This window comes from Macaca nemestrina, chromosome 17, assembly GCF_043159975.1.
Source record: "Macaca nemestrina isolate mMacNem1 chromosome 17, mMacNem.hap1, whole genome shotgun sequence".
In the NCBI taxonomy this organism is placed as follows: domain Eukaryota; kingdom Metazoa; phylum Chordata; class Mammalia; order Primates; family Cercopithecidae; genus Macaca; species Macaca nemestrina.
The window spans coordinates 77,310,617-77,338,012 of NC_092141.1; the positions used below are offsets into that span (position 1 = coordinate 77,310,617).

The 27,396-nt window shown below is 47.4% G+C and overlaps 1 protein-coding gene across 8 annotated transcripts in view; it reads left to right on the plus strand.

Annotated features, from left to right (window-relative positions):
• The window catches only part of LOC105469045 (arylsulfatase G), a 153,252-nt gene that overhangs the window by 101,317 nt on the left and 24,539 nt on the right, over positions 1-27,396 (plus strand). For all 8 annotated transcript variants that reach the window (XM_011719610.3, XM_011719605.3, XM_011719612.3 and 5 more), the window contains exons 7-9: positions 6,268-6,464; positions 8,183-8,263; positions 22,329-22,437. In XM_011719610.3, the coding sequence (XP_011717912.2) occupies positions 6,268-6,464; positions 8,183-8,263; positions 22,329-22,437 (387 nt within the window). The remainder of the gene's footprint in view (positions 1-6,267; positions 6,465-8,182; positions 8,264-22,328; positions 22,438-27,396) is intronic.

The window sequence follows — 27,396 nt, forward strand, 5'->3', positions numbered from 1 at the left end:
TCCTGTTTGAATGTGGAGACAAATCTCTAGTGATTGACAAAATAAACTAATGAATAGGGATGCAACCGTATCGAACGTCTCCCCCAGGGCTGTGCTTTCTGCCTTGTGTGGTCACCACACACTGTCCTCCAGGTCCCACTGTCTCGGGGATCTTCCCCTCCCCGCCACACCCCAAACCCCATTTGGTTACCCTGTTACACCTTCCACAGCACCTTGTATTTCTCTTCCATCAGTCCTATGGGCTGAGTATTCCTTATCTGGAATGCTTGGGACTAGAAGTATTTCAGATTTTGGATTTTTTAAGATGTTGGACTATTTGTACTACACTTAGCCGGCTGAGCATCCCTAACCCTCCCAGAAGTATTTCCTTTAGTGTCAGGTCAGCACTCAGACAGTTTCAGAGTTTGCAGTATTTTGGATTTTCAGATTTGGGATGCATTACCTATACTCAATTTTTAAATAATCATCTTATTTATTTTTTAGTTGCCTTTTTCTCTTTCCTGGTCTTAGTTAGATGTGAAGCTCCAAGAGGGTGGAAATCATATCTATTGTGCTCATTGCTGTGTCCCCAGTGCCCGGTTAGAGCTTAATAAATATTTAATGAATGAATGAATGAATAAATGAACGAGTTACTTTATCCAGCCCCAGTGACGTGCGGCTGTTGTGCCAGGAATTCAAACGTGGATTAGACATGTCCGGTCTCTGAGTGATTCCCAGGCTAGTGGGGAAACAGATATGTAAAAACATGCTTTAATGCAGGTTGTTTGTGTCTTATTAATACTGCAAGAAGCAGGGAAAAGGGCTATGGCACGGATGGGGCAGAGAGGAGGCAGCCAACCGTGACCTGGGAGCAAAGGAGGAGGACTGTTGGTGGCTTTGGAGTTGGATCTTAAGAACTGATTAAGTGTTTTTAGGCAAGATAACAGGGAGAATACTGCTGAGAGAGGAATAACATAGATGAGGCACAGGAAGTAGGTGAGGTGCTTGGGGCACTGGCATATAGCAAGAGTCTTTGCGGGGGAAGGAAGGTCTGGCTGGAAGGGACCAAGATAGGGAAAGCTGCAAAGGCTGGGTGAGGAGTTTGGATTGATCCTGCAGGCTGCAATGAGTCCTAGCATGTTTCTTATTTTTCTTTTTTCTTTTTTTTTTTTTTCTCTTTTGAGATGGAATTTTGCTCTTGTTGCCAAGGCTGGAGTGCAATGGCGTGATCTCAGCTCACCGCCACCTCTGCCTCCTGGGTTCAAGCGATTCTCCTGCCTTAGCCTCCCGACTAGCTGGGATTACAGGCGCCCGCCACCACGCCCGGCTAATTTTGTATTTTTAGTAGAGATGGGGTTTCTCCGTGTTGGTCAGGCTGGTCTTGAACTCTTGATCTCAGGTGATCCAACTGCCTCGGCCTCCAAAAGTGCTGGGATTACAAGCGTGAACCATCGTGCCTGACCGCCCTAGTACGTTTCTAAATATGGATCTGCCAGATCAAGTCTGGGTTAGAGAAGGTTGTCTGTGATGCCAGGGTCTAGTGGAAGATGGCAAAATGGTGGGGTGGGGGACAAGTGGTTATTGCAGCAGTCCAATTCAGAGAGACCCCTTGTCCATCCATCCCCAGGGAACCACCACCAGAGAGGCCAGTGGGCTGAGACCTGCAGGTATTCATTTCCCCCTGCATGAGGGAAGCCCTGCCTTCACCTCCAGGCCTGCCTCCCTCCACCTAGGCACCATCTGGGGACACTTCTTGAGAGATGGGTGCCTCTCACCTGCCCTTTTCCACTTCGGATCAGATGATTTTCCCCACCCTTAGCTGTCCCTGCACCATAATCTTCAGTGTGTCTCCATGCCCTGCCGCATCCTCTTGCTCTCCTGGAATGTTCCCTGTGTTATCTGACTTGTTTTTTTCCTTCTCTACTCACAAAAATAACACGTGTTCCCTTTAGGAATCTTGGAAAACTAAGACAAGCAAACAAAAAAAAATCACCCTGAATTCCACCCCGGAGATAACCTGTTGTTGTTGTTGTTGTGGTTGTTTATTTGAGGCAGAGTCTTGCTCTGTTGCCCAGGCTGGAGTGCAGTGGCACAATCTGGGCTCACTGCAACCTCTGCCTCCCAGGTTCAAGCCATTCTCTTGCCTCAGCCTCCTGAGTAGCTGGGATTACAGGCACGCATCACCATGCCTGTCTAATTTTTGTATTTTTAGTAGACAGGGTTTCACCATGTTGGTCAGGCTAGTCTTGAACTCCTGACCTCAGGTGATCCACCCACCTTGGCCTCCCAAAAGTGCTAGGATTACAGGCATGAGGATAACCTGTTTTAATAGCTCTGATTATGTTCTAGCCTCATTCTATGCTGGTGCATAAACATATGTCTCCCTGGTTTTATTAAGGCATAGCTGAAATGAACGTATTTTAAAAAACGAAAATGGAGTCACACTGTGATATAGTCAGTATTTTTTTAAAGCACCAGGTGTCCCCCACTCTATTTTCCATTTGACACAGGTGCGTAATGAAGAGGTGACTTGCAGGACAGGTGCCCCCAAGGGACTAGTCTGTGTGGGCTCTGCCTGATGCCATGTTTTGGAATCTAGCCTGGCATCAGGATACAGGCAAAGAGGTACACCCTTGGGCACCATTTATACTTACTACTGCTGGCATGTATTCAACATTATTAACAAGGAAGCAGCCGGGCGCAGTGGCTCACGCCTGTAATCCCAGCACTTTGGGAAGCCAAGGCAGGCGGATCACTTGAGGTCAGGAGTTTGAGACCAGCCTGGCCAACATGGTGAAACCTCATCTCTACTAAAAATACAAAAATCAGCCAGGCGTAGTAGCACGCGCCTGTAGTCCCAGCTACTCAGGAGGCTGAGGCAGGAGAATTGATTGAACCTGGGAGGTGGAGGTTGTAGTGAGCCGAGATCATGCCACTGCACTCCAGCTTGGGAGACAGAAACAAAAAACAACAACAAAATAAGCTACCATTTATTAGATGCTTAGTGTGGGAAGTTACACAACAACTTTGTTGGGGAGGTCTGATTGTCCCCAATTTATAGATGGCGAGGGTAAGTTAATTGTCCAGGGCTACACAGTCATGAAATAACAAATCCGGAGGTTTGGATGCAGGATTTTCAAGGCTGTGCTCTTCATCAGCCTGTGCTCTGCCATCTCTCATAACTGCCCTTCTCTGTAAGCCTCTGGCTCAGGGTGCTAATGTGACTTTGATAATGGGTGAGAATTTGGAAGATGATGATGGATGATGAAGGGTGGACAGCAGGACCACCCCTCACCCATACACATGGTGAGCTGATTTCCAAGAAAACAGCCGCAATCTGTAGCATTTGCCAATTCCTGGGGTGTAAATACTCACTCTCACCATGGCTGATTTCCAGCTATGGAGATGTCACTGAATGTGGCATTGAGAAATGATGGGCAGTAGCAAGCCATTGTGTGTTATTTCCACGACACAGATACAATAGATGTAAATAAGCCCATGAGCATACATCATAGTAGAATGTAGTAATTAGGAAGTGATAAATGGTGAGAATGTACCACCTTTAAAAAAGATTATTTATTTATTGATTGATTTTTGAGACAGAGTCTCGCTCTGTTGCCCAGGTTGGAGTGTAGTGCACAATCTTGGCTCACTGCAACCTCTGCCTCCTGGTTTCAAGCAGTTCTCCCTGCCTCAGCCTCCCGAGTAGCCAGGATTACAGGTGCCTGCCACCACACCTGGCTAATTTTTGTATTTTTTAGTAGAAGTAGGGTTTCGCCATGTTGGCCCAGCTGGTCTCAAACTCTTGACATCAAGTGATCTGCCCGCCTCGGCCTCCCAAAGTGCTAGGATTACAGGTGTGAGCCACCATGCCCGGCAAAAAAATAAAATTTATTTAATTGTAAACTTATATAATTCAATTTTTAGCAATGGCCGTGTTTAACAACTGGTTTGCAAAATTCTTGAAATTTGAGCCAGGTTTAGGCACCACTGCAATATGGAATCTACCTGAAAATTACAAAAAGACACCCCTTGTGGCTAGGCACTGCCCTGTGCAGGGTACCAAGGCAGTAGATTGTAAGCTGGAAATAAGGACCCATTCACTCAGCAGGATGTCCTGATGCAGGCCACAACCTGCACAACTGTACATGACCATCCCTGGGAGAGGGGTCACCAGGCACTGCAAATCAGTGCTGTACGAAAAAACTCGGCAAGAATGGAGATGTTTTCTGTCTGCACTGTCCAAGCTGCTAGCCTCTAGCCACCTGCTGCTGCTGAGCATATGAAATGTGGCTAGGAATTTGTGTGTGTGTGTGTGTGTGTGTGTGTGTGTGTGTGTGTATTTTACTGTGAGTATGAATATATACAGATATATATATAATGATAAAATTTTACCATCTTAACCATTTTAAATGTAAAGTTCTGTGGCATTAAACATTCACTTTGTTTTGCAACCATTACCACTATCCATCTTCAGAACTTTTTCATTTTTTCTAACTGAAACTGTACCCATGAAACATGCGCTGCCCAGTTTTTCTTCCCCACCGTGCCCCGCCACTCACCATCCTACCTTCTCTCTCTGAATTTGACTATTCCGGGCACCTCCCACAAGTGGAATCATACAGTTATTTGCTTCTTGGTGACTGGATTATTTCACTTAGCATAATATTTTCCAGGTCCACCCATGTGCTAGTGTGTGAGCCATGGAACTTCTATTATGATTTAACTTTCATTAATTTAAATCTAAATAGTTACATGTGACTTGTGGCTGCTGCCCTGAACAACACAACTCTAGCAATGTTGCAGAGAAAGTGTGAATTAAAATGGGGAAGGCAGAGGCCCCTGTCTTGGGACTTGTGTCCAGGGTTTTATGCCTATCAAGGAGAACTGAGTGCAAGCACAGTCCCGGGCGGCAGACCCTGGGAGCCAGGATGCAGGGGAGTTTGAGGGCACAGGTGGCTATAGAGCAAGGCTGTGAGGTGGTGTAAACCAGGGTGAGCTAAGGAGACCCCTGGGTCCAGCTGAATCTCTGGGTGAACAGGTATGAAAGGGCCATGCATCTCCCCCCACTGGAATGTTGTTGATTCTGTACTCTCCCAATACCCTTGCTTGGTGTCCTCTGAAAGACCCCCATGGATGGATCTGTGGGAGAGGGGCCCCTGAAGGTCCCTGCCACCGTTGTGATTCTACAGCTGCTCTTAGCTGGGAGTAAGGCTGGGATCTTTGCTTGGAGACAACCCCAGCTCCTCCAAGCCTTTCATTCTGCACTTTCCAGGGGAATCAGGATTACTACAGAGGCAGCAGAACAACAGGGCCTCTGACAGAGCCCTGATCTAGATGTTACCTGGTGGTCATATGTGTCCTTGGAATTCCTGTGATTAACTTGAGACAACCACTTATCTCTTAGAAAGGAACAAGACTGGCCAGGCACAGTGGCTCACACCTGTAATCCCAGCACTTTGGGAGGCCGAGGAGGGCAGATCACCTGAAGTCAGGAGTTTGAGACCAACCTGGCCAACATAGCTAAACCCCGTCTCTCCTAAAAATACAAAATTAGACGGGCGTGGTGGTGGGCACCTGTAATCCCAGCTACTCAGGAGGCTGAGGCAGGAGTATCGCTTGAATCCAGGAGGCGTAGGTTGCAGTGTGACAATATTGCACCACTGCACTCCAGCCTGGGCGACAAGAATGAGACTCTGTCTAAAAAACAAAAAGAAAAAAGAAAGAAAGGAAGGAAGGAAGGAAAGGAAGGAAGGAAGGAAGGAAGGAAGGAAGGAAGGAAGGAAGGAAGGAAGGAGGCTGAGAACGGACAGGATAGTTCGGATGCTGCAAAATAAAATGTAAAGGGGTGTGTGTGTGTGTGTGTGTGTGTGTGTGTGTGTGTGTGTCTGTGTGTATGCCTTAGACTTTACAGTGTGGCATTTAAGAGCAAGATTGGGACACGTAACTAATTGCATACCCTGGGCAAGTCCTTTAATCTCTAAGCTTCTGATTCTTCATCTGAAAAACGGGGCTATGATGAGGATGAACCTAGACAACGTGAGTCCCATATAATAAGCTCTCAGTAAATGATAAGGGATAGTAACTATTATTACAGTTCTCATTTTTAATCGGCTAACCGAATTGCTTTCACATTTCCTTGGAAGGTTATGGATAAATGTGTCCTTCCCGAGCCTATGGGGCAGAAGGAGCTGTGGGGAGTTTCCTGGAGGAGAGGGAGGATCCCTGAGGCACCAGACAAGCCAGGAGAGCCTTCTGAAGAGTCACCTCTTGGTTCTCCTGTTTCAGCACCAGCGGGAGGCCCTTCCTGCTATATGTGGCTCTGGCCCACATGCACGTGCCCTTACCTGTGACTCAGCTACCAGCAGCCCCACGGGACAGAAGGCTGTATGGTGCAGGGCTCCGGGAGATGGACGGTCTGGTTGGCCAGATCAAGGACAAAGTTGACCACACAGCGAAGGACAACACATTCCTCTGGTTTACAGGTAAAGTAATAAAAGCCAGCCAGCCTAACTGCCATTTAATAGATAAACTTGCACGTTACCTGTGAAGAGCAGAGTCTGGCCTCGTGATCCCCTTTCATAGGTCAGGGGACTTGCTTTGAACTTGAGGCCCAGATAAGGCTTGCTGGCCTGAATGCTGAGCACCTGTCCACTGGGGCCTCCAAGGCCAAGTCCCTGGGCAGGTTTGCACACACAGAGCAGGCGCCTTGCTGGCCCCTTGTGTGTCGATTCAGGCTATCTGGGTATTGTTCTTAATTGCCATTGAATGACATTGACCTTGTGAGCCTGTGTTGTCCTTGTGCAGTTCTAAGATTTCCCTCTTCTCCATCTTCCCTGGTCCCAAAGATTCCGCTTGCTGCCACTCCCCGTGTCACGTCTTTTGGCTGAGTGGCCTTAGTGAGCTGAACTGGTGGCCTCTTTAAAGGCCTCATACATGCATTGTGTGTTTTAGGTTTCTGTCTGGAGCGACCACAGAGGTTAAAAGCACTGCTTTCGGCCAGGCGTGGTGGCTCACACCTATAATCCCAGCACTTTGGGAGGCTGAGGCAGGCGGATCACCTGAGGTCAGGAGTTTGAGACCAGCCTGGCCAACATGGCAAAACCCTGTCTCTACTAAAAATACAAAAATTATCTGGGCGTATTGGCACATGCCTGTAGTCCCAGCTACTCAGGAGGCTGAGGCAGGAGAATTGCTTAAACCTGGGAGGCAGAGGTTGCAGTGAGCTGAGATCGTGTCACTGCACTCCAGCCTGGGCGACAGAGCAAGACTCTGTCTCAAAAAAAAAAAAAAAAAAAAAGAAGCACTGCTTTCGGGTCAAGTAGAGACCGATACGCTCTACCGTGCAGCAAAGGTGTTATAAATTCCTATAGGATTTGAATATATATTCTACTACTGAGGGAATTCCCGTAATCTCGCCAAGCCTCCTTAATTTTCCTCATCTGCAAAATTAAGCTAGTAACAGAATCTACTCCATAGCATGTTGGAGGATTATGAGACGATGTATGTGAAACACTGGGTGCATAATAGATGCTCAATAAATAGTCGCTGGACTGAGGCTGATGATGGTGGCAATGAGATTGCTGAAAACTTACAGAAAGGCAAGGGAGGAAAGAGGAAGGAAGGGGAGGAAAGGCAAGGAAGGCAAGAGGCTCACGATGGGGCTGGGTTGGGGCAGAAAAGGCCACTTGTCTCTGAAAGCCCAGTAGAGACAGGCCTCATATCAAGGGTTGTTCTTCACGAGTGGGAATCATATTTGTCTTTATTTATTTATTTATTTTTACTTATTTTTTGAGATGGAGTCTCGCTCTGTCACCTAGGCTGGAATGCAGTGGCGTGATCTTGGCTCACTGCAGCCTCCGCCTCCTGGGTTCAAGCGTTTTTTGTACCTCAGCCTCCAGAGCAGCTGGGATTGTAGGCGCCCGCCACCACACCCAGCTAATTTTTGTATTTTTAGTAGAGAAGGGGTTTCACCATGTCGGCCAGGCTGGTCTGGGACTCCTGACCTCAAGTGATCTGCTTGCCTCCGCCTCCCAAAGTGCTGGGATTACAGGCGTGAGCCACTGCAGCAGGCCCGTGTTTGTCTTTATAAGTCCTTTTTCTATCTAGTTCCTGCTCTTCACAGGGAGATAGGGCTAGAGTGGGAGGGTCAGCGAAAGTGTCCAACCAGCCTGGTGACCATTATGCTTTTTCTGGTTTCTAGGAGACAATGGCCCATGGGCTGAGAAGTGTGAGCTAGCGGGCAGTGTGGGTGCCTTCACTGGAGTGTGGCAAGCTCGTCGAGGTAAGAGGCTCAGCTGGGGTTGGTGGATCCCACTGCAATGCTGAGCCCAGGCTGGGGTGTGGGATTCTGCCTCTGGGTGGGGAACAACTTATATCTGGGCCTTAGGGTCATCATCGTGAAACAGGGACACATTTGCTCACCAGTCACCAGCACCCAGAGAAGAAGGAACAAGTTGTGATGGAGAAAACGACTGCTCAGTTTGCACCATCCCTGTCTCTCCTTTCCTCCTAGAACTTCCCAAAGGCGACGAGCCCTCCACCTAACAAGCCAGTCTATGAACATTCCAACAAATGTGCTTTGTCTTTACTTTCATCCCGTTCCCTTGCTCTTCCTCCTTCCTTTTTAAAAATTCACCCATCCATCCATCCATCCATCCATCCATCCATTAACTTACCCATTCAAAAAATATTTAGTGCACAACGGTGCAAGGTTTTTAATGTAAATTGTTTCCAGTTCTTACAATAGTGAGAGGGTGGCAGTCATAGCTCCATTTACAGATGAAGAAAGAGAGAGGCTCAGAGAGGGTAAGTAATTTGCCCATGTCACACAGTTTGTGAGGAGGGAGTCAGGTTTTCCATTGAAATTAAAGTTGGTACTCGCCCTGCTGTACCATACTGCTTCTCACAGCTGCCTCTGTCTCTATTTCAACATCTTTCAACTTCCAGCTCAGCTCCCATCTGCTCTGGGAGAGCTTTCCCACAAGGACCTCACTTTCTGAGAGTGCAGCCATGCCGGGGACAATTTGACATATGGACCAAATGCTTGAAAAATACGCCTATCTTTTGATGCATCAATTCCTCCTGTAAGAGTTTGTCTTAAGGAAATAATTAGGCACATGCTCAATGACATACGAAAAAGGATGCTCATTGCAGTGAATTTTTTTTCATAGTTGGACATAACCCAAGTGTCTAGTAAGAAGATAGTGCTTAAAGAAATTATTATACCTCCGTTAAAAGGAATAACCAAGAACCACTAAAATAATTCATATTTATTGACTTGGAAACATTTACATGAGATATTTTTTAATGAATAAAACAGATTCCAATATGGAACAAAATGTAAAGTATGATTTTATTATATAAAAAATAATCATATGTAGACTCAAAAAAATCTTGAAAGAGTCAATAAAGGGTAACAAAACATTAGCAGTAATTACCTCTGGGCAACGGAAGGAGAGTTGAAGGGGTGAATTTACCCCTACAATAAACCGGTATTGTTTGTTTCATATAAATTAAACGTTTAGGAGGTATTTGTGTCCAAGGGGGTTCAGAGGTGGGCCTGGCAAGATTACCCCCATTGAGGAATGTGTGAGGCAGAATTTTAGATCTGGGACTGTGTATTCGTCCACAGACTAATACACACAATCGCACCATTCTTGAATTAGAGGGAACCAAAAAGGTCTATTTGTCTGTCTATCTGCCTGTTCTGTCTATCTATCTATCTGTCTGTTATCTGTCTGTCATCTATCATCTATCTATCTATCTATCTATCATCTATCATCTATCTAATCTATCTATCTATCAATCAATCAAAACACCAATACTCCAAGAGATAAAATAAACTCACATTGCTATAAAGAACTACCTGAGACAGGGTAATTTATAAAGAAAAGAGGTTTAATTGACTCACAGTTCCGCAGGCTGTACAGGAAGCACAGCTAGGGAGGCCTCAGGAAACTTACAGTCATGGCAGAAGGCGAAGGGGAAGCGTGTATGTCCTCCATGTTTGGAGCAGGAGGAAGACAGTGAAGGGGAAGGCGCCACTCACTTTTAAACAGCCAAGGCTAATGAGAATTTGCTCACCATCATGAGAACAGCAAAGGGGAAATCCGCTCTCATGACCCAGTCGCCTTCCACCAGGCCCTTCCTCCAACACTGGGGATTACAATTCGTCGTGAGATTTGGGTGGGGACACAGAGCCAAACCATATCAGGCTGTTTTTCCTGCTGTTAAACTCAATCCTGACCTATGGCCCTCAGCTGTCTCCAGGTGGTCTCCAGTAGCACTCCCCTCATCGTATTAGTCTGGCAGGATAATTGTAGTTACCTAGAAACTGAAGCATTGTGCACCTCGATTCTGGTGCAGAGAAGCAAATGCTGATTTTTTTTTTGAGACAGAGTCTCACTCTGTCACCCAGGCTGGAGTGCAGTGGCATGATCTTGGCTCACTGCAACCTTCACCTTCTGGGCTCAAGCTATTCTCCTACCTCATCCTCCCAAGTAGCTGGGATTACACGTGTGTGCCACCATGCTCAGCTAATTTTTTGTTTGTTTGTTTTTGTTTTTGTATTTTTAGTAGGGATGGGGTTTCACCGTGTTGGCTAGGCTGGTCTTGAATTCCTGACCTCAAGTGATCCACCCGCCTTGGCCTCCCAAAGTGCTGGGATTATAGGCATGAGCCACCATGCCCGGTCATTATCATTTTTATTTTTCATTTTTATTTTTATTTTTTTGAGATGGAGTTTCGCTCTTGTTCCCCGGGCTACAGTGCAATGGCACAATCTCAGCTCACGACAACCTCTGCCTCCTGTGTTCAAGTGATTCTCCTGCCTCAGCCTCCCTAGTAGCTGGGATCACAGGCACCCGCCACCACACCTGGCTGGTTTTGTATTTTTAGTTGAGATGGGATTTCTCCATGTTGGTCAGGCTGGCATTGAACTCCTGACCTCAGGTGATCCGCCCACCTCAGCCTCCCAAAGTGCTGGGATTACAGGTGTGAGCCACCACGACCGGCCTATTTTTCAATTTTAACCTGATGTCCCTTGGATCAGATATCTTCAGAACTTTAGGAGCAAGTGGCTGCTGGACTGTGGCCATAACTTGTGTCTGGAAATTTGAGTCAGGGGTCAGGAGAGCTGAGTACCAGCTCCTGCTAACCTTCTCAGTGACCAGACTATTTTATCTCTCTGAGTATTGGTGTTTCTCACTCTCACTCTCTCTCTTTCTCTCTATATATGCATAGATCTTTTTGGTCGTCTTCCGTTAAAAAATGCTGTGATTTAGTTGTGATTTCTGGAGAGTTGGGTCAAGAGAAGATGCTAAGGAGGACTGGAGGTGGATGGAGGTGTGTCAAGAAACAAGAGCCTAGAGAAATACAGCATACACTGGGAGTGGTTTGTTGCATTAGCTGATTACAATTCCTCTGTTCTGTACCTGGGACACCCTTGGGCCAGGCTGCCATCTTCAGTGTTCAGTTAGAAAGCCTGGAATAGCCTGGTGTCAGAAGCCCCATGGTTAAAAGTCCAGAAGGTGTGGAGACCATGGATGTAGGGGAAAGGATCTGTAAGTAAGTGGCTTCTCCATGGGGAAGAGAATTGACCTGCTGGTCTCCTATCTGAGGACTTGCCTTATTGATCTCTTCTCCCTTTATGAGGCAGTTTTGAAATAGTGAGTCAGGCTTAAGGATGTGGACTGGGACCCCATTCTTTGAGGGAATGATGAGAAATACATTTACTAGCTGGCTAGGTGCAGTGGCTCATGCCTGTAGTCCTAGCACTTTGGGAGGCTGAGGCAGGAAGATAGCTTGAGGTCAGGAGTTCAAGACCAGTCTGGCCAACATGGTGAAAACCTGTCTCTACTAAAAATACAAAAATTGGCCAGGTATGGTGGCGGGCATCTGTAATCCCAGCTACTCGGGTGGCTGAGGCAGGAGAATCGCTTGAACCTGGGAGGCAGAGGAGGTTGCAGTGAGCTGAGATTGTGCTACTGCACTCCAGCCTGGGCAACAGAGTGAGACTCTGTCAAAAAAAGAAAAAGAAAAATAGATTTACTAGCTGGGCAACCTTCATCTCTCCTTTCCTTCCTTCCTCCTGCAAGCATTTGTTGAGCGCCTACTGTTTTCTATTCCTCCTATTGAGCACCTACTGTGTGCCAGGAACTATGCTTAGTGCTGGTGCTACAAAGATCAACAAAGCCCCGACCGGAATGACAGTCTAGAATAGTGTTTCTTTGATTTTAAAATTAAAGTGTGTAGACCGTCCCCCAGGGATCTTGCTAACATACAGTTCTGACCCAAGAGGGCTGGGTTGCCGATGGGGGTTTTGCATTTCTAGGGCACTCCTAGGTGATGCTGATGTGGCTGGTCCAGGGACCGAACTTTGAGAACCACCAGTCCAGAACGTCTACATCTAGACCATGAGTCTAGAATCATCAGAGGGTAGAACTTTCAACTTTAGACCAATGGTTATCAAAGTGTGGTTCCCCAACCAGCATCATTAGCACCACCTGAGAAATTGTTAACAGTACAAATTTTAGGGCTTCACCCTGGGCCAAAAGAATCAGAAACACTTGAGATGGGTCCCAGGAATCTGGGTTTTAACCAGTCCTTTGGGTGATAATGCAGGTTAAAATTTGAGAACCACCTGTCTACAGCTACACAATCCGGTATGTCAGGCACTAGCCACATATGGGCATTTAAATTAAAATTAATACAAGTCAATTAAAATTCAATTCCTTGGTCACACCAGCCATACTTCCAGGTCTCAGTAGCCATATGTGGCTACTGGCTACCATATTGGGTAGCAAATAGGCTTCCCTGGGGGTGGTTTGCGTTTTGAAGAATGAGTAGGAGACAGCCAGGGATTGGCAGGAGAAAAGGCTCTGGGCGAGGGCAGCAGCCCGGGCAGAGGTGGGAACATCAGGGAGTAGGAGCCGCTCCCTGGAGCTGCCCCTGTGTCTGTGAGTCTGGAGTTTGTGGCGACCAAGGAGAACAGCGAGAGATGGGGCCAGGGTTCGACAATCTTTGCAGTTTGGCTTTTATTCTAAGGAAATGTAGAACCATGGGAAGATTTTAAGAGCGGGAGGGACATTATTTAATGTTAAATATAGAGGTGAAATTTACATCACATAAAATTAACATTTTACATTGTTCGGTTAAGTAGCACTTAGCACCTTTCCTATGTTGTGTGACGACCACATCTGTCTAGTTCTAAAACACTTCTGTCACCCCAAAAGAAACCTTATATCCTTTAATTAATTAATTTATTAATATTTTAGAGAGATAGTCTTGCTCTGTCCCCCAGGCTGGAGTGCAATGGCACGATCATAACTCATTGCAGCTTCAAACTCCTGAGCTCGAGGGATCCCCCCACCTCATTCTCCTGAGTACCTTGGACTACAGGAGTGTGCCACTGCGCCCCCTGCATTTTTTTTTTTTTCTGAGATAGGGTCTTGCTCTGTTGCCCAGGCTGGAGTGCAGTGGCATCATTACAGCTCACTGCAGCCTCAACCTCCTGGATTCAAGCGATCCTCCCACCTCAGCCTCCTAAGTAGCTGGGACCACAGGCATGCACTACCATCCCCAGCTAATTTTTCTTTTCCTTTTTAAATGTTTTTTTTTTTTTTTTTTTTAGAGACAGGGTCTTGCTATATTGCCCAGGCTGGTCTGAAACTCCTGGGCTTAAGCAATTTTCCCACCGTAGCCTCCCAAAATGTTGGGATTACAGGTGTGAGCCACTGCACCTGGCCTATGCCTAGCTTTTAAAAAATATATATTTATTTTGTTGAACCCCATATCCTTTAAACAGTTGCTCACCATTTCCCACTCCCCCTCCAGCATACTAGCCAATGTTTATTAAAAGATCCCTCTTGTATCAGGGGAGCTGAGAACAAGGAGAAGGGCAAGTACCAGTCTCACTTCCACTGATCCAAAAATGACCAATGAGAGAAGCCAGTGACAAAATCTCCAAGAATATCCCCAAGTTCAAAGAATGCCAAAGTTGGAAAAGACCTCAGTCATTTTTTTTTTTTTTTTTGAAACAAAGTCTTGTTCTGTCGCCCAGGCTGGAGTGTAGTGGTGCTATCTCAGCTCACTGCAAACTCCACCTCCCAGGTTCAAGCGATTCTCCTGGTTCAGCCTCCTGAGTAGCTGGTATGACACATGTGCACCACCACACCCGCCACCATGTCTGGTATTTTTAGTAGAGACGGGGTTTCACCATGTGGGCCAGGCTGGTCTTGAACTCCTGACCTCTGATGATCCACCCGCCTCAGCCTCCCAAAGTGTTGGGATTACAGGCATGAGTCACCATGCCTGGCCGACCTCAGCGATCTTTATTCCAGCCACCTTATTGGACAAATGAGGAAACTGAGGCCAAGGAGAATGGAAGGCATCCCCGAGGCCAGCCAGCCATGGAGGGGCCCACATCCTCTGACCATCACTGGCTCATTCCCCAAGCCATGTGACTGCTCTCACGCACATCTGGTTATACGCGACACTCAGCCACCTGGAAAATTGTATCTTGCTCTTTGAACCTAGTAATTGTCAAGGAAAAAGTCTTTAGCTCTTGCGACAGTCTGAATCTTTCTACATCTGTAGATGTAGAGAGGGTTTGGAGGCTCAGGCTGGGCTTGAATCTTGACTCAGCTCAGGGCTCAGCAGCCTCTTCTTGTTAGGTGGAGTCGTGGACTATTCTCCGTAGATTGTTGGGAGAATCAGTGGGGGTACTGCCTGGGACGCTCCCAGCCTTGTGCCTGGCCTCTAATGATAACTCCCATTAGACTCAATTTCTTAATTCCTGGCTGAAACAACCTGACGGGACCCCACGCATAGAAGCTCTAGAAGGGGACTGGCAAACACCCTGAAAAAGATTCCCTCGCTAAAGGATCAGGCAACTTAAATCGCATACAGATAACTTTAAAATGTTCCGGGTCTCTTGGGAAACGTTCTGAAGCTGAATTTCAGGCACCTCAAGATAACATTCTTTTTTGGGGCAAGGCCTTCCCACTAAGTCTGTGGCTTGATGTGGGATTGGTGGGTGGCAGCACTTAAATTCATGATCGGGCTGGGGCTGGATGCCGTTCCCTTCTTTTCTTGGGAGTCTGAAAGTGAACTTTGCCTGAGAGGCTGCTGCCTGGGGGTAGACACTTCTTCCTCATTCTCCAAAGCAGCTTCCTGTCAACTAACTATGCCACAGCCTCCGTCTTCCTCTCTGCCTGGAATGCTGCTGAGGCTCTGGGAAGCCAGGCAGGTCCCTGCTCGGCAGGTGGCCATGTCCTGTGAGTCAAAGGGGCTGGGGTCCCTCTGGCCACCTGCTCCTCCTCACCCAGTTTCCCATCAGTGGGATGTCTGCACGGCTCACTGTACGGGGGCCAGACTCAAGAGTAGATGAAAGAGAGAAGGCGGTCAATGTTTTCGCAACGGAGTAGGACAAACAGTACTGGGAGTCGTGCAATTTTCTCCCTGAAGCCAGGCTGCTGCGTCAGGCCACGCGCTGTCTTCCCCTGTTCTCAGGGCCCCCAGGCCCCCCTGCTTGTCTTCCCTTTCCTTTCCTGGCTGAACCGCCCAGCTCAGCTGATGGGATGAGGCAGCGTCTCCTGGAGTCATCTTTTCACCCCGTGCGTGTGGACTGAGAATACTCCACTTGGCTTGTGCCCTGCAGGGGCGAGGAGACACAGAACTGGGGCGGAGGCAGAGCAAAGCAGCCCTGCCCTCTCCCGAAGAAGAAGGGCACGAGTTAGTCACCCCCGCTGTCTCTGGGCCCGCAGCCTGGTCCAGGAGGCCTGGCTCTCACTGCAGCCGCCTTCCCTTCTCCGTGCCAGATCTGTTTCCTACCCAGGACAGAACCAACACCTTGTTTTTCCCCTAACTGACTGCTCCTCTGTCTGGAAAATCTTTTCTTGTTTTATTTGAAGAGCAGAACTGTTCCTTCCTCCCCCTTGGTGATGAGGAAACATTCTGTTGAATTTGGCATCCAGGCTCCTAGGAGACCTTGGTTGTTTGTAATCTGATGCTATCAGGTTGTTGCATAATCTTTCCCACTGGGAAGCCGTCTCCGCATCCTGGGCCTTCTGTCCTGTTTGGGGTCGGGGGTGGGGCAGGGAAAAGTCAGAGGTGCCATGGGGTGAGAGAGCAAGGGATAAGGGACTCTGACTGTTGGCCCTGGCTGGGGACTGGGCCTGCTGGTGGAGACCCAGCAGAAGTCAAACTGTGTCTCTTTCTGGGACTTTGGCCACCAGGCTTAGTGGAATGTCCTCATCCCATACTCAGGGCCACCCCAGGCCAGCCGGAGTCCCAGGCTGCCCCGTGTTTCTAGAAAACGAGTACACTGTACGCATCCTTGGCAAGGGGACATACTACATTTAGAAACAAAGCCTGCTTCTTTATTTTATTTTTGTAGAGGCAGGGTCTCACTCTGTTGCCCGGGCTGCAGTGCAGTGGTGTGATCATGGCTCACTGCAGCCTTGACCTCCTGGGCTCAAGCAATCCTCCTGCTTCAGCCTCCCTAGTAGCTGGGGCTACAGGTGTACGCCACCATGCCTGGAACATTAAATTTTTCTTTTTTCTTTTTCTTTTTTTTACAGAGATGGGGCAGGGGGGTCTTGCTTATTGCTCAGGCTGGTTTCGAACTCCTGGCTTCAAATGATCTTCCTTGCATTGGCCTCCCAGAGTGCTGGTAGTACAACTGCGAGCCACTGCACTGGGCTGAGAGCCTGCTTCTTTAGAAGGTTATTAGAATGTGCACTCCTCAGAACAGGCGCGCTACCCAGTCACAAATGCTAATGGCTTTGTGGGCCCGGCAGGTGATAAGGAACAAATGTTTGTTTTTGTCGGTCATGGGCAGTGTTAGGAATTCAATAAACTGGAGAGAGGACCCTGCCAAATGACATTCAGCATTAGTTAAAAGAAAAACACCGTGCATGCCAAACCAAACTGTCGGAGGTTGTGCTCTCTGCTATTTTCTCCCCATAGGTAATTTGGTTGGCACTTCTCTGGCGGGCATTATGCAAAAGTACCTTGCTTAAAGCTTTATGTACACTATCTTATATAGCTGTTCCCACAACCCTATGAGATAAATACAGTTGGCCCTTGAGTGACATGGATTTGAACTGTGTGGGTCCACTTAATACATGAATTTTCTTCTGCCTCTGCCACCCCTGAGACAGCAAGACCAACCTCTCCTCTTTCCCCTCCTCTTCCTTAGTGTACTCCACGTGAAGACAACGAGGATGAAGCCCTTTACGATGAGCCACTTCCACTTAATGAATAGAAAATATATTTCGTCTTTCTTCTAATTTTATTTTTCTTTCCTTCCTTCCCTCCCTTCCCTTTCCTTCCTTCCTTCCTTTTCTCTTTTTTCTTCTTTCTTCCCTTCCTTCCCTCCCTCCCTCCCTCTCCTCTTTCTTTCTCTCTTTCTTTCTTTGTTTCTTTGTCTTTCTTTTCTTTTCTTTCTTTCTTTCTTTCTTTCTTTCTTTCTTTCTTTCTTTCTTTCTTTCTTTCTTTCTTTCTCTTTCTCTCTCGCTCTCTCTCTCTCTCTCTCTCTCTCTTTCTTTCTTTCTTACTTTTTTCCTCTTTTTCTTTTTTGACAGAGTCTTGCTGTGTTGTCCAGGCTAGAGGGCAGTGATCTAATCAGAGCTCACTGCTGCCTCAACCTCCTGGGCTCAGGCGATCCTCCCACCTCAGCCTCCCAAGTAGCTTGGACTACCAGCTAGGACTCCCAAGTAGCTGGGACTACCACACTTAGCTATTTATTTATTTATTTATTTATTTATTTATTTTGTAGAGACAGGGGGTCTCACTATGTTGCCCAGTCTGGTCTCGGACTCCTGGGCCCAAGCCATCCTCCTGCCTTGGCCTCCTGAAGTGCTAGGATTACAGTTGTGAGCGACTGTGCCTGGCCAGGATTTTCTTACTAACATTTTCTTTTCTCTAGCTCACTTTATTATAAGTCTACAGTATATAATACATATAAGATACTAAATATGTCTTAATTGAATGTTTATGTTATTGGTATGGCTTCCTGGTCAACATAAGGCTATCAGTAGTTAAGTTTTGGAAGAGTCAAAGGTTATGCCCAGATTTTCAACTGCGCGGGAGTCAGTGCCCTAACTCTTGTGTTATTCAAGGGTCAACTGTACAATCATTTCCCTGCTTCCTGGCTGAGATGATTGAGACTGAGGGAGGTTATGAATTCTGCCCAAGGCCACTTGGTTGGCAGGGGTACCACTGGAGACCTGCCTGCCCCCAAAGGTATCGTCCTAATTATTCCTTGAATACTTCTTCAGCTCTGGTTTTCAGGCCACTGACATCAGAATTACCTAGAATCAGAGCCCCACCCCGGACTTATTAGATTAGAATTCCTGGGGATAGGACCCAGAAATCCATATCTTAGATGAGATCTCTTGTGGTGATTCTTCTGTATGGAGAAATTTGCGAATTTCCTTGTTTGCTGCCTTGCCTTTCTGACTCAGTGAAACATGGCCCTTGGGTCCCAGCCAAGAAAGACCACTATTCCTCCGCGTGGGCAGTGGTGAGTCTTCCTCGGCCTGCCCCTGTCTCGATGCATCATAAAATGCCACTTCACTTCCGTAACCAGAGAAGCACAAATAAGCAAATTCATGAATCATGGCTTTGTTTATATTTTGGTTGCTGTGGCTAAATATTTATTGCTTTAAGTAAGAGGCTCTGCTTTAATTAGAGTCATAAGTAACCACGAGTGCATAGAAATGCATTCTCATGGCCATAAGACATGCATTTCTCGACAGAAAGCCGAAGGCAACTAACACTTTTAACGTGCCAGTTCCCGATCAAAGTATGGAAGCTTATCTAAATGAATGAATAGTGTTTGAAATTGAAAAGTGATTAGAAGTTTCATTTATGGATTATCTATTGTTCTTACTTACTATGACTTATAAGGTCATATTTGTGACGCTGTGGCATAAAGGTATAAAGGCGTGGGCAACAGAAAGCCTGCGGTGACGATGACCATTAGCTACATTTAACTTTGAAATGTGCTGTGTTCTCTTCCCTATCTTGCCCCTTGCCCTCTTTCCCTGGGAATGGGTGCTCTCCGCATTAAACCCCAGGAGAGTTTTAGAAGATCTTGATGTCAGAGCCTCACTGCAGGCTGATTAAATCACAGTCTCTGGGAAAGAGACTTTGGCATGGGTATTTTTTAAAAGCTCCCCAGTGATTCTAATACATATTCAAAATGGGAACCCCTGCCCTAGGTTTAGTGAGCGAGGGTGCTGGCTGTGTAGTCAGACCGGCATTCAGATCTTGACTCTATCATTTTCTTTCTTTCTTTTTTTTTTTTTAGACAGAGTCTCACTCTGCCACCCAGGCTGGAGTGAAGTGGCTCAATTTTGGCTCGCTGCAACCTCTGCCTCCCGGTTTCAAGTGATTCTCCTGCCTCAGCCTCCTGAGTAGCTAGTATTACAGGCATGTGCCACCACGGCTGGCTAATTTTTGTATTTTTACTAGAGATGGGGTTTCACCATATTGGTCAGGCTGGTCTCACACTCCTGACCTCGTGATCCGCCCGCCTCAGCCTCCCAAAGTGCTGGGATTACAGGCGTGAGCCACCGCGCCCAGCCGGCTCTATCATTTTCTAGCTATGTGACTTGGGGGCAAATTACTTCGCCTCTCTGAGCTTTGGTTTCCCCATCTGAAAAATGGGGACAATAGTAGCTAACTTGAGAGGGTGTCATAAGGATTCAATGAGATAATGCCAGGAGGCATGTATCTTTATGCTGAGGAGCACTTAACTTGGTACTTAGTAAGGGCTCAATAAATAGGAGATGCTATTGTTGTTATTAATATTATGTTTAATTTAGAATAACTACCCATTAGTGGGAGCAGGTATTACTGAAGAATATTGGGGGATTAGGAGTAGCTACCTTAGAATTCAGCCTTTACTGGTGCAGACAAAACACAACACGCCTGTTTAATACAAGCATATGCATCTCATAATTAGACTATACAACCCTAGGGGCTGATAGAATGCTAGTCAGATCTTTGTAAGTTTTGTCCACTCCTAGAAGTACCAGTGAGAAATTGGAATTTATAGCAAGACGGTATCTGCGTTGTGGCTGATACATACATATTTAAGAATTGCTTGTTCACACTCTAGACCCTTTTAAGATGAATCCCTTTAGAATACAAGATCTGTGGGCCTGTGATCATTTGCACGGCTGGCATATATAATTGTGTCTTCCTGTTAGAGCCAGAACCCAGGGTGTAGCCTGCACTAGCCGACTAGTCTCTACGACAGAAAGAGGGGATTGCTCCTTAAGTGACCACACTAAGGGACTTCTCTCAGCCAATCTTTTTCTTTCTCCTAATTCCTGAATCTTTTGCAAGGAGATTGTCTGCTTTGTTGACTACACCTGTTTTATAACTAGCCGGATTCCTCCAAACCCCTCCAGCTTTCAATCCTTTGCTGAAATAAGACAAGCACATTGAAATGCTTTTCTCTGAAGAGCGTATTAGGAAAGTCAGTCAGCTACAAGAGAGCAAAACAAAAGGTTGTGGCAAACGAGAAGAATCCCTAGTGGTGAAGACCGAGTAGCAAATTTATTAATTAAAGATCAGTTTACCCTTCTGGAAACATCCTGGAGGCAGAGACCAAATCCTGTGTTCAACCCTGGTGCCACTGCCCACCCCAGTGCCTTCTGGTGGACCAATAGACCTAATGGCTTGTTTCCTGGAACTACAGCCTTGATCTTTCCTTAGCATCTGGCCTCGAAGGTTAAGCAAGACTATTTGAATATTGTACACCATGGACATGCAGATAAACAGGCTCCCCGGTTTCACCCACCCATACCCCAAGCGTCCACAAAGATGACCCCATGGGGGTGGAAGTATCCACAAAGCCCCAGCACATGCCTTTGAGCGGATGCTTCCTCCCTGCTTTTTGGCCCTAAGCTGAAGCGTAAGTCATACATTCCAAAGCCACGTGGAAATGTGTCTTATGCTTATTGGAGTTCTGGATTCTTTGTTCCAAGTGCGTGAATAAATTGGAGGGAGCTATATGTATTTATGGGAGACGTGGTTCTCGATAGGAAGGATGTATTTGAGAAATGCTGGGCTAGATCAAAGAGCGTCTCACTCAGCCTGCAGAGACCCCAATTGGATTTTTGAACCCCACACCCTTAAACATAAACAGTCCCTAGGACGTAAGTTATTTTGTGTTTTGTTTCTTACTTCAAAACTTGAGGGACTCCAAAGCTGGTTATGAAAAAGCCCTAAGAATGCTGAGCATTTCCCGTGTGGTGTGCTGGGCCAGGGACATCAAAGGTTCCATTTGCAGCAGTGCTAGCACAGGGCGACAGAAGCCTTCATCTTGTTCCTCCCCATGTTCCTCCCCACATAATTGCTTTTATTATTCACACCAACCAAACAAAGGGAAATTGCATGACCACAGTGTGTGTGAGCCACACACAGCACTTGCGTTGGAAAGGCTGTGCACACGCTAACTTTGTGGGATCCTTGGCCCTTGGCTCAACCAGGATGAGGGTGGGGTGTGTGTGGGGGTGGTGGGATGGCCGTGGTTCATGCAACCCAACATGTATTCAGGATGTTTCCATCAAACATGACCTCATCTCTTCCAGCCCGCTAGCCATCATTATTATGGTGGTCGCTTTTGACTTAATGGGTACAAAAATAATTCCTTTAATAACCAAAGTGGAAATTCATAGATTGCACGTAGTTGGTACTTACCTCCCCCAGGAGGCAAGAGGTTGGAGCTATTACTGACACTGTCTCCATAACATCAGTACAACTCATTAATTCAAGGAAAAACAAAGCAAAGCAAAACAAAATAAAGCCATAAAATCCATGCCAGATCGGTTCTTGGACGTTGAGCAGATCAAATAGCTTCAGAAGTTTCCTTCTTTTTCTCTTCTTTAATAGTTGTATTTCTTCATCCTAAACAGTCAGTCACATTATGATCACTAGGAAGAGAAATTCACTCACTCAACAAAGATTCGTTAAGCCCCACTATGTCTTAGGTGCATGAGACTGATGAAGTCTCATGATGTTGAGACATACAACATGCAAATCAATAAATGAAAAAAATAATTTACAGTGGGGAAGGTCTCATGAAGAAAATAAAATGAGGTGATTCAGTAGAGTGAGGCAACGTTTTACATCTGAAGTCCAGTAAAATAAAAAGCATATACTGAAAGACACTAGCTAGTTGAGGGAAATAGCTAGTTACCAAAAATGTCATTCCTTTGTTGGGGTTATTGGAAACTCAGAAAGGGGTTCTCCCAGAGGCTAACTCTTAGCTGAAAAGAAATCTGGAGTTATCACCATGGATGAACCAGCTGCTTCCCCTCCTCTCACAGGGGGAAGTCCAGCCAAGCAGACGACCTGGGAAGGCGGGCACCGGGTCCCGGCACTGGCTTACTGGCCTGGCAGAGTTCCAGTTAATGTCACCAGCACTGCCTTGTTAAGGTATGAGACCCAAACTACCTTGAGATGTCGGGGCCCAGAGCAAGAAAAGTCATGGAAGCATGGGTGGCTAGATGGAGGCATGGGTGGCTAGATGGAGGCATGGGTGGCTAGATGGAGGCCTCAGGAAGGTCATTCACCACTTGCCTTTTCCAGGTGTTCCCAGACACTTCCAAGACTGATTGTAGAAGCGATGAAAGTAATAGTGAAGTGGGGCCACGCGTGGGGGCTCACTTCTGTAATCCTAGCACTTTGGGAGGCTGAGGCAGGAGGATTGCCGAGGCCAGGAGTTTGAGACTACCCTGGTCAACATAGCAAGACCCTGTCTCTAAAAAGAAGGGAAAAGAAGAGAAGAGAAGGGAGGGGAGAAGAGGGGAGAGGAGGGGAGGGGAGGGAAGAGGAGGGAGAAACAGTGAAGTGGGACTTGAGCCATCTTCTGGGAATAATGCCTGAGTGAAGAAGGGATTGGTTGGTTTCACGTACATCAGCATTGGGTCCTGGCTGTGTCTGCTGGAGAGAAAGCCGCAGAAAAGGCGGCAACAGCAGCATCTCCCCTCTCAGCCTGGGCCAAGCTGACCGAGGCAACAGATCTTTTGAGCCCTGATTATTCCATCCTTGGGGTTAAGACAGGTGTCTTAGGGGTGGCTGTGAGAAGCCGGCTAGTCTCTAGCGATCCGATGGCCCCAAGAAAGGAGTCCAGATGTCCACTTTCCCTGGAGGAGGGTGGAGAAGAAAGGTGGCCCCTCCGGGCCATTAGGGAAAGAATGCATCCTTAGGTGAAGACATTCCTCCTGCCTCTGGCCATGAAGCTTCTCAATGAGCTAAGTGTCTGGGTGCTTCCTTTATTAGAAGGAAGCTCGCTGCATAGCTCACTGCAGACCCATCACATCAGGTCAATGTGGTGTCTCACCATGACTGTTATCCCTGCATTAAGGCAGATCCAGGAGGCCATCTCCATGGCAGAGCTTGGCTGTGCAGCGTCTACGTGAAAGCAACGTCTTCCCAGCTATGGAATTATGACTTATCCTGTGGACATTTCACTAATTCAGAGAGGACCTTCCTCTCTGTGGTTCTGCCCTGTGTTCACTAACAAGGCGGACCCTCCGGAGAACCCTGTGCTCATTCATGTGCTCAGAAAACTGCTGGTTAAAGACCAATTTCCTAATTCCAGAGGTTCTTTGCAATGAGCCCAGTGAGTCCTGGCGTAAAGAACACAGCTGAGTAGAGGCAGGCAAGCTTTCTTGGCACCCTCTGACTTCCCGAGATCCAATGGGGAGGAGGGGAGAGACTCAAAGTCCAGGGGAAAAGGGTAAACAGCTCTGAGGGCCAAAGTATGGGGTGGGTGGGCGTCAGCCCTGGCAGCCTGTGGGGCCCCCAGGAATTCCGGGTCAGCCCTGTGCAGTCAGGAGGGGGCAGCGTGCTGTCAGCGGGCACCAGCAGGTGTAACAACAATAGCAGAGCCTGGAATCTGTGATGTCAGGCTGCCTGGGAAAAGAGCCAGGCAGGCTGCTTTTTATAGGGCTGACTTGGTGTAGTCAACGCGCTTATCAAGAGGGGCCAAGTGTTCACGGGCTGGGCTGCACGTGGACAAGTAACTCAGCCGTCCCTCAAGTTGCATCACAGAAAGTCAAGCAGTGTCTTCTCACTGGAGAATGGTGTTTGCACCTACAGTCAACCGTGATAAAACCGTCTCATCTCGTTGATAATGTAAGGCCTTAGAGAGACAACGGACTGAGGGGATGGTTTGGTGACCCAAGGCAGCGAGTTCTTGGTACAAGGCAGTGTCTGCCTGAGGGCCCCTGGAATTGTACCAGGACAATATCAATACACCGTATCAGCACCTCCTAGGATATACATTAGGTTGGTGCAAAAGTCATTGTGGTTTTTGCCATTACTTTTAGTAGCAAAAACCGCAATGACTTTCACACCAACCTAATATATAGTGTATCTCACACACACATATATACATTTTATTTATTATTATTATTATTATTATTATTATTATTATTTTTGAGACGGAGTCTCGCTCTGTCGCCCGGGCTCAGTGGCCGGATCTCAGCTCACTGCAAGCTCCACCTCCCGGGTTTACGCCATTCTCCTGCCTCAGCCTCCTGTGTAGCTGGGACTACAGGCGCCCGCCACCTCGCCCGGCTAGTTTTTTGTAGAGATAGGGTTTCACCGTTATTATATTTATTTAAGAGACAGGGTCTCACTCTGTCGCCCAGGCTGAAGTGCAGTGCCGAGATCATAGCTCACTGCAGCCTTGAACTCCTGGGTTCGTGTAATCCTCCCATCTCAGCCTCCCGAGTAGCTGGGACTACGGGCATGCGCCACTCTGTCTGGCTAATTTTTAAATTTTTTGTAGGGACGGGGTCTCTTAATGTTGGCCAGGCTGGTGTGGAATTCCCAGTTCCAAGCACTCCTCCCTCCTGAGCCTCCCAAAGCACTGGGATTACAGGCATGGGCTATCACACCCAGCAAGGCTAGTTTTTGGTATTAAATTAGGCTGGACTTCAGCCAGTCAGTTTTACCTCTATAGATTTACCCTCTAGCTGTTTCCCATGTGAATTCATGTTAAGCAAATTTGGGCGGAGTTTCCTTACTGCCTGAGCAGGCTGTGTGTGTGTTTCTGTTTCCCTTGACACCTCAGGTTCAGCTCGACAGAGAATGGTAGCATGATCCAAATTCAAGACATTGATGCTAATGCTTCATGCTGTTGGGCCCAGCCCAGCACTCCCCCGTGCCCCGCCCAGACTGCATATCACCTACTCTCATTCTATTGCTTGAGGAATATAGATCTTCCAGATCAGAGATAACTCCCTTAAGCCACTAAGAGCTAAAGCCAGAGTCCCTTAAACCTATATCCTTGAGGCCCTGAGGAATTATGAGCATCAGAGAGGGGTCAGGTTGCTATAAATATGAATACAGAAAAGCAAAAGAGAATGTATGGGAGAGGGGGTGGGGGATCCATTCACATGGATCCCATTGGTTTTAGAGATAACCAGTGTTAATATCGGTGTGCACCCGGGTGATGTCATAAGATGAAAGAAGGGCTTTGCACATGACCCGCCTCTACAGACACAAGTACAGAATGGGGAAAAGGCATTTATTCCACAGATATTTATTGCCATGTCCAACTCTGGGTCAATCATTGCTCCAGGGACCGGGGAGGTGGCAGTCATGAGCAGACCAGACAGAAAGCTCTTTCTTTAGGGGCTACCTTACCTTCAGGAGGGCAGGGCTTTGGCAGCACATGTGAAAAAGTTGCAGTAGTTTTAACCTAAAACTGTGATGCAGGCTTTCCCAACTGTGGCGTGGTTGAGATTTTGGACTGGATCGCTCTTTGTTTTGGAGGACTGTCCTGTGCACATTATGGGATGTTTAGCAGCAGCCCTGACTTCTACCCATTAGATGCCAATCGTATCCCCACCCCACCCCCTCAGTTGTACAATTAAAACGTTTCCAGACAGTGCCAAATGTTCCCGGGGAGGATGAACTCACTCTGGCTGAGAACTATGGCTTAGCGGAAGCTCTCTTAGCCATATACAAGAAGGGGAAGGGCCTGCTCTGCCTCTGAGCTGGGAGACCCCCATCTCTGCTCTGAATGAGGATCCATCCTTCAGAGATGAACTGGGGCAAGTATGAGGTGAGCAAAATGTCAAAAAGGACTTGAAACAGTCTCATTTGAAAAACAGCTAAGGCCAGGCGCGGAGGCTCACACCTGTAATCCCAGCACTTTGGGAGGCCGAGGAGGGCGGATCATGAGGTCAGGAGTTCGAGACCAGCCTGACCAACATGGTGAAACCCCGTCTCCACTAAAAATACAAAAATTAGCCTGGTGTGGTGGCCTGTGCCTGTAATCCCAGCTACTCAGGAGGCTGAGGCAGGAGAATTGCTTGAACCCAAGAGGCGGAGTTTGCATTGAGCCAAGATCGCGCCACTGCACTCCAGCCTGGGTAACAGAATGAGATTCTGTCTCAAAAAAAAAAAAAAAAAGAAAGAAAGAAGAAAGAAAGGAAGGAAGGAAGGAAGGAAGAAAGAAAGAGAAAAATAACTAAAGCTGCTGTGTAGCCAGAACAGGTAATCCCCTGGGCTACCTCGAGACCCCTTCCTTCCTTCCTTCCTTCCTTCCTTCCTTCCTTCCTTCCTTCCTTCCTTCCTTCCTTCCTTCCTTCCTTCCTTCCTTCCCTGCCTCCCTCCCTCCCTCCCTCCCTCCCTCCCTCCCTCCTTCCTTCCTTCCTTCCTTCTTTCCTTCCTTGATGGAGTTTCACTCTTGGCACCCAGGCTGGAGTGCAACGGCATGATCTTGGCTCACTGCAACTTCTGCCTCCTGGGTTCAAGTGATTCTCCTGTCTCGTGCCTCAGCCTTCCCAGTAGCTGGGACTACAGGCATGCACCACCACACCCAGCTAGTTTTTGTCTTTTTAGTAGAGAGACTGGGTTTTATTGTGTTGGCCAGGCTGGTCTCGAACTCCTGGCCTCAAACGATCTGCCCAGCAGGCGAGGCCTTTCTGCATCCTCCTTGCCACTGCCCCATCTCCACTCCTAGGTTCCTTCAGCAACTCCTTGGATAAGAACACAAATATGCACCCTTCCTACGAACAACCTTCGGAGCCTGGGCTGGCCAGTGCCACAGGAAAGAAAAAGTACATATTTTCATAAGGGCAATGCAACCTGCAAAGATGTCACCCTGCCCACTCTGAGGACAGCCTTTTGTGCCATTGTGCAGAGGAATCTCAGCCCTCTCCTGTCATCATGAGTGGGCTCATGGCTGCCCTCGTCACGACCAAAAAGCCCACTGAAGTGGGGTTTCATCCCATCAAAGGCCGGGAACCGCTTCTCCATCAGACCCATGAGGCACAGTGCCAGAGTCCACGGAATTTTGGAATTTTTTTTTTTTTTTTTTGAGATGGAGTTTCCCTCTTGTCATTCAGGCTGGAGTGCAATGGCACGATCTCGGAT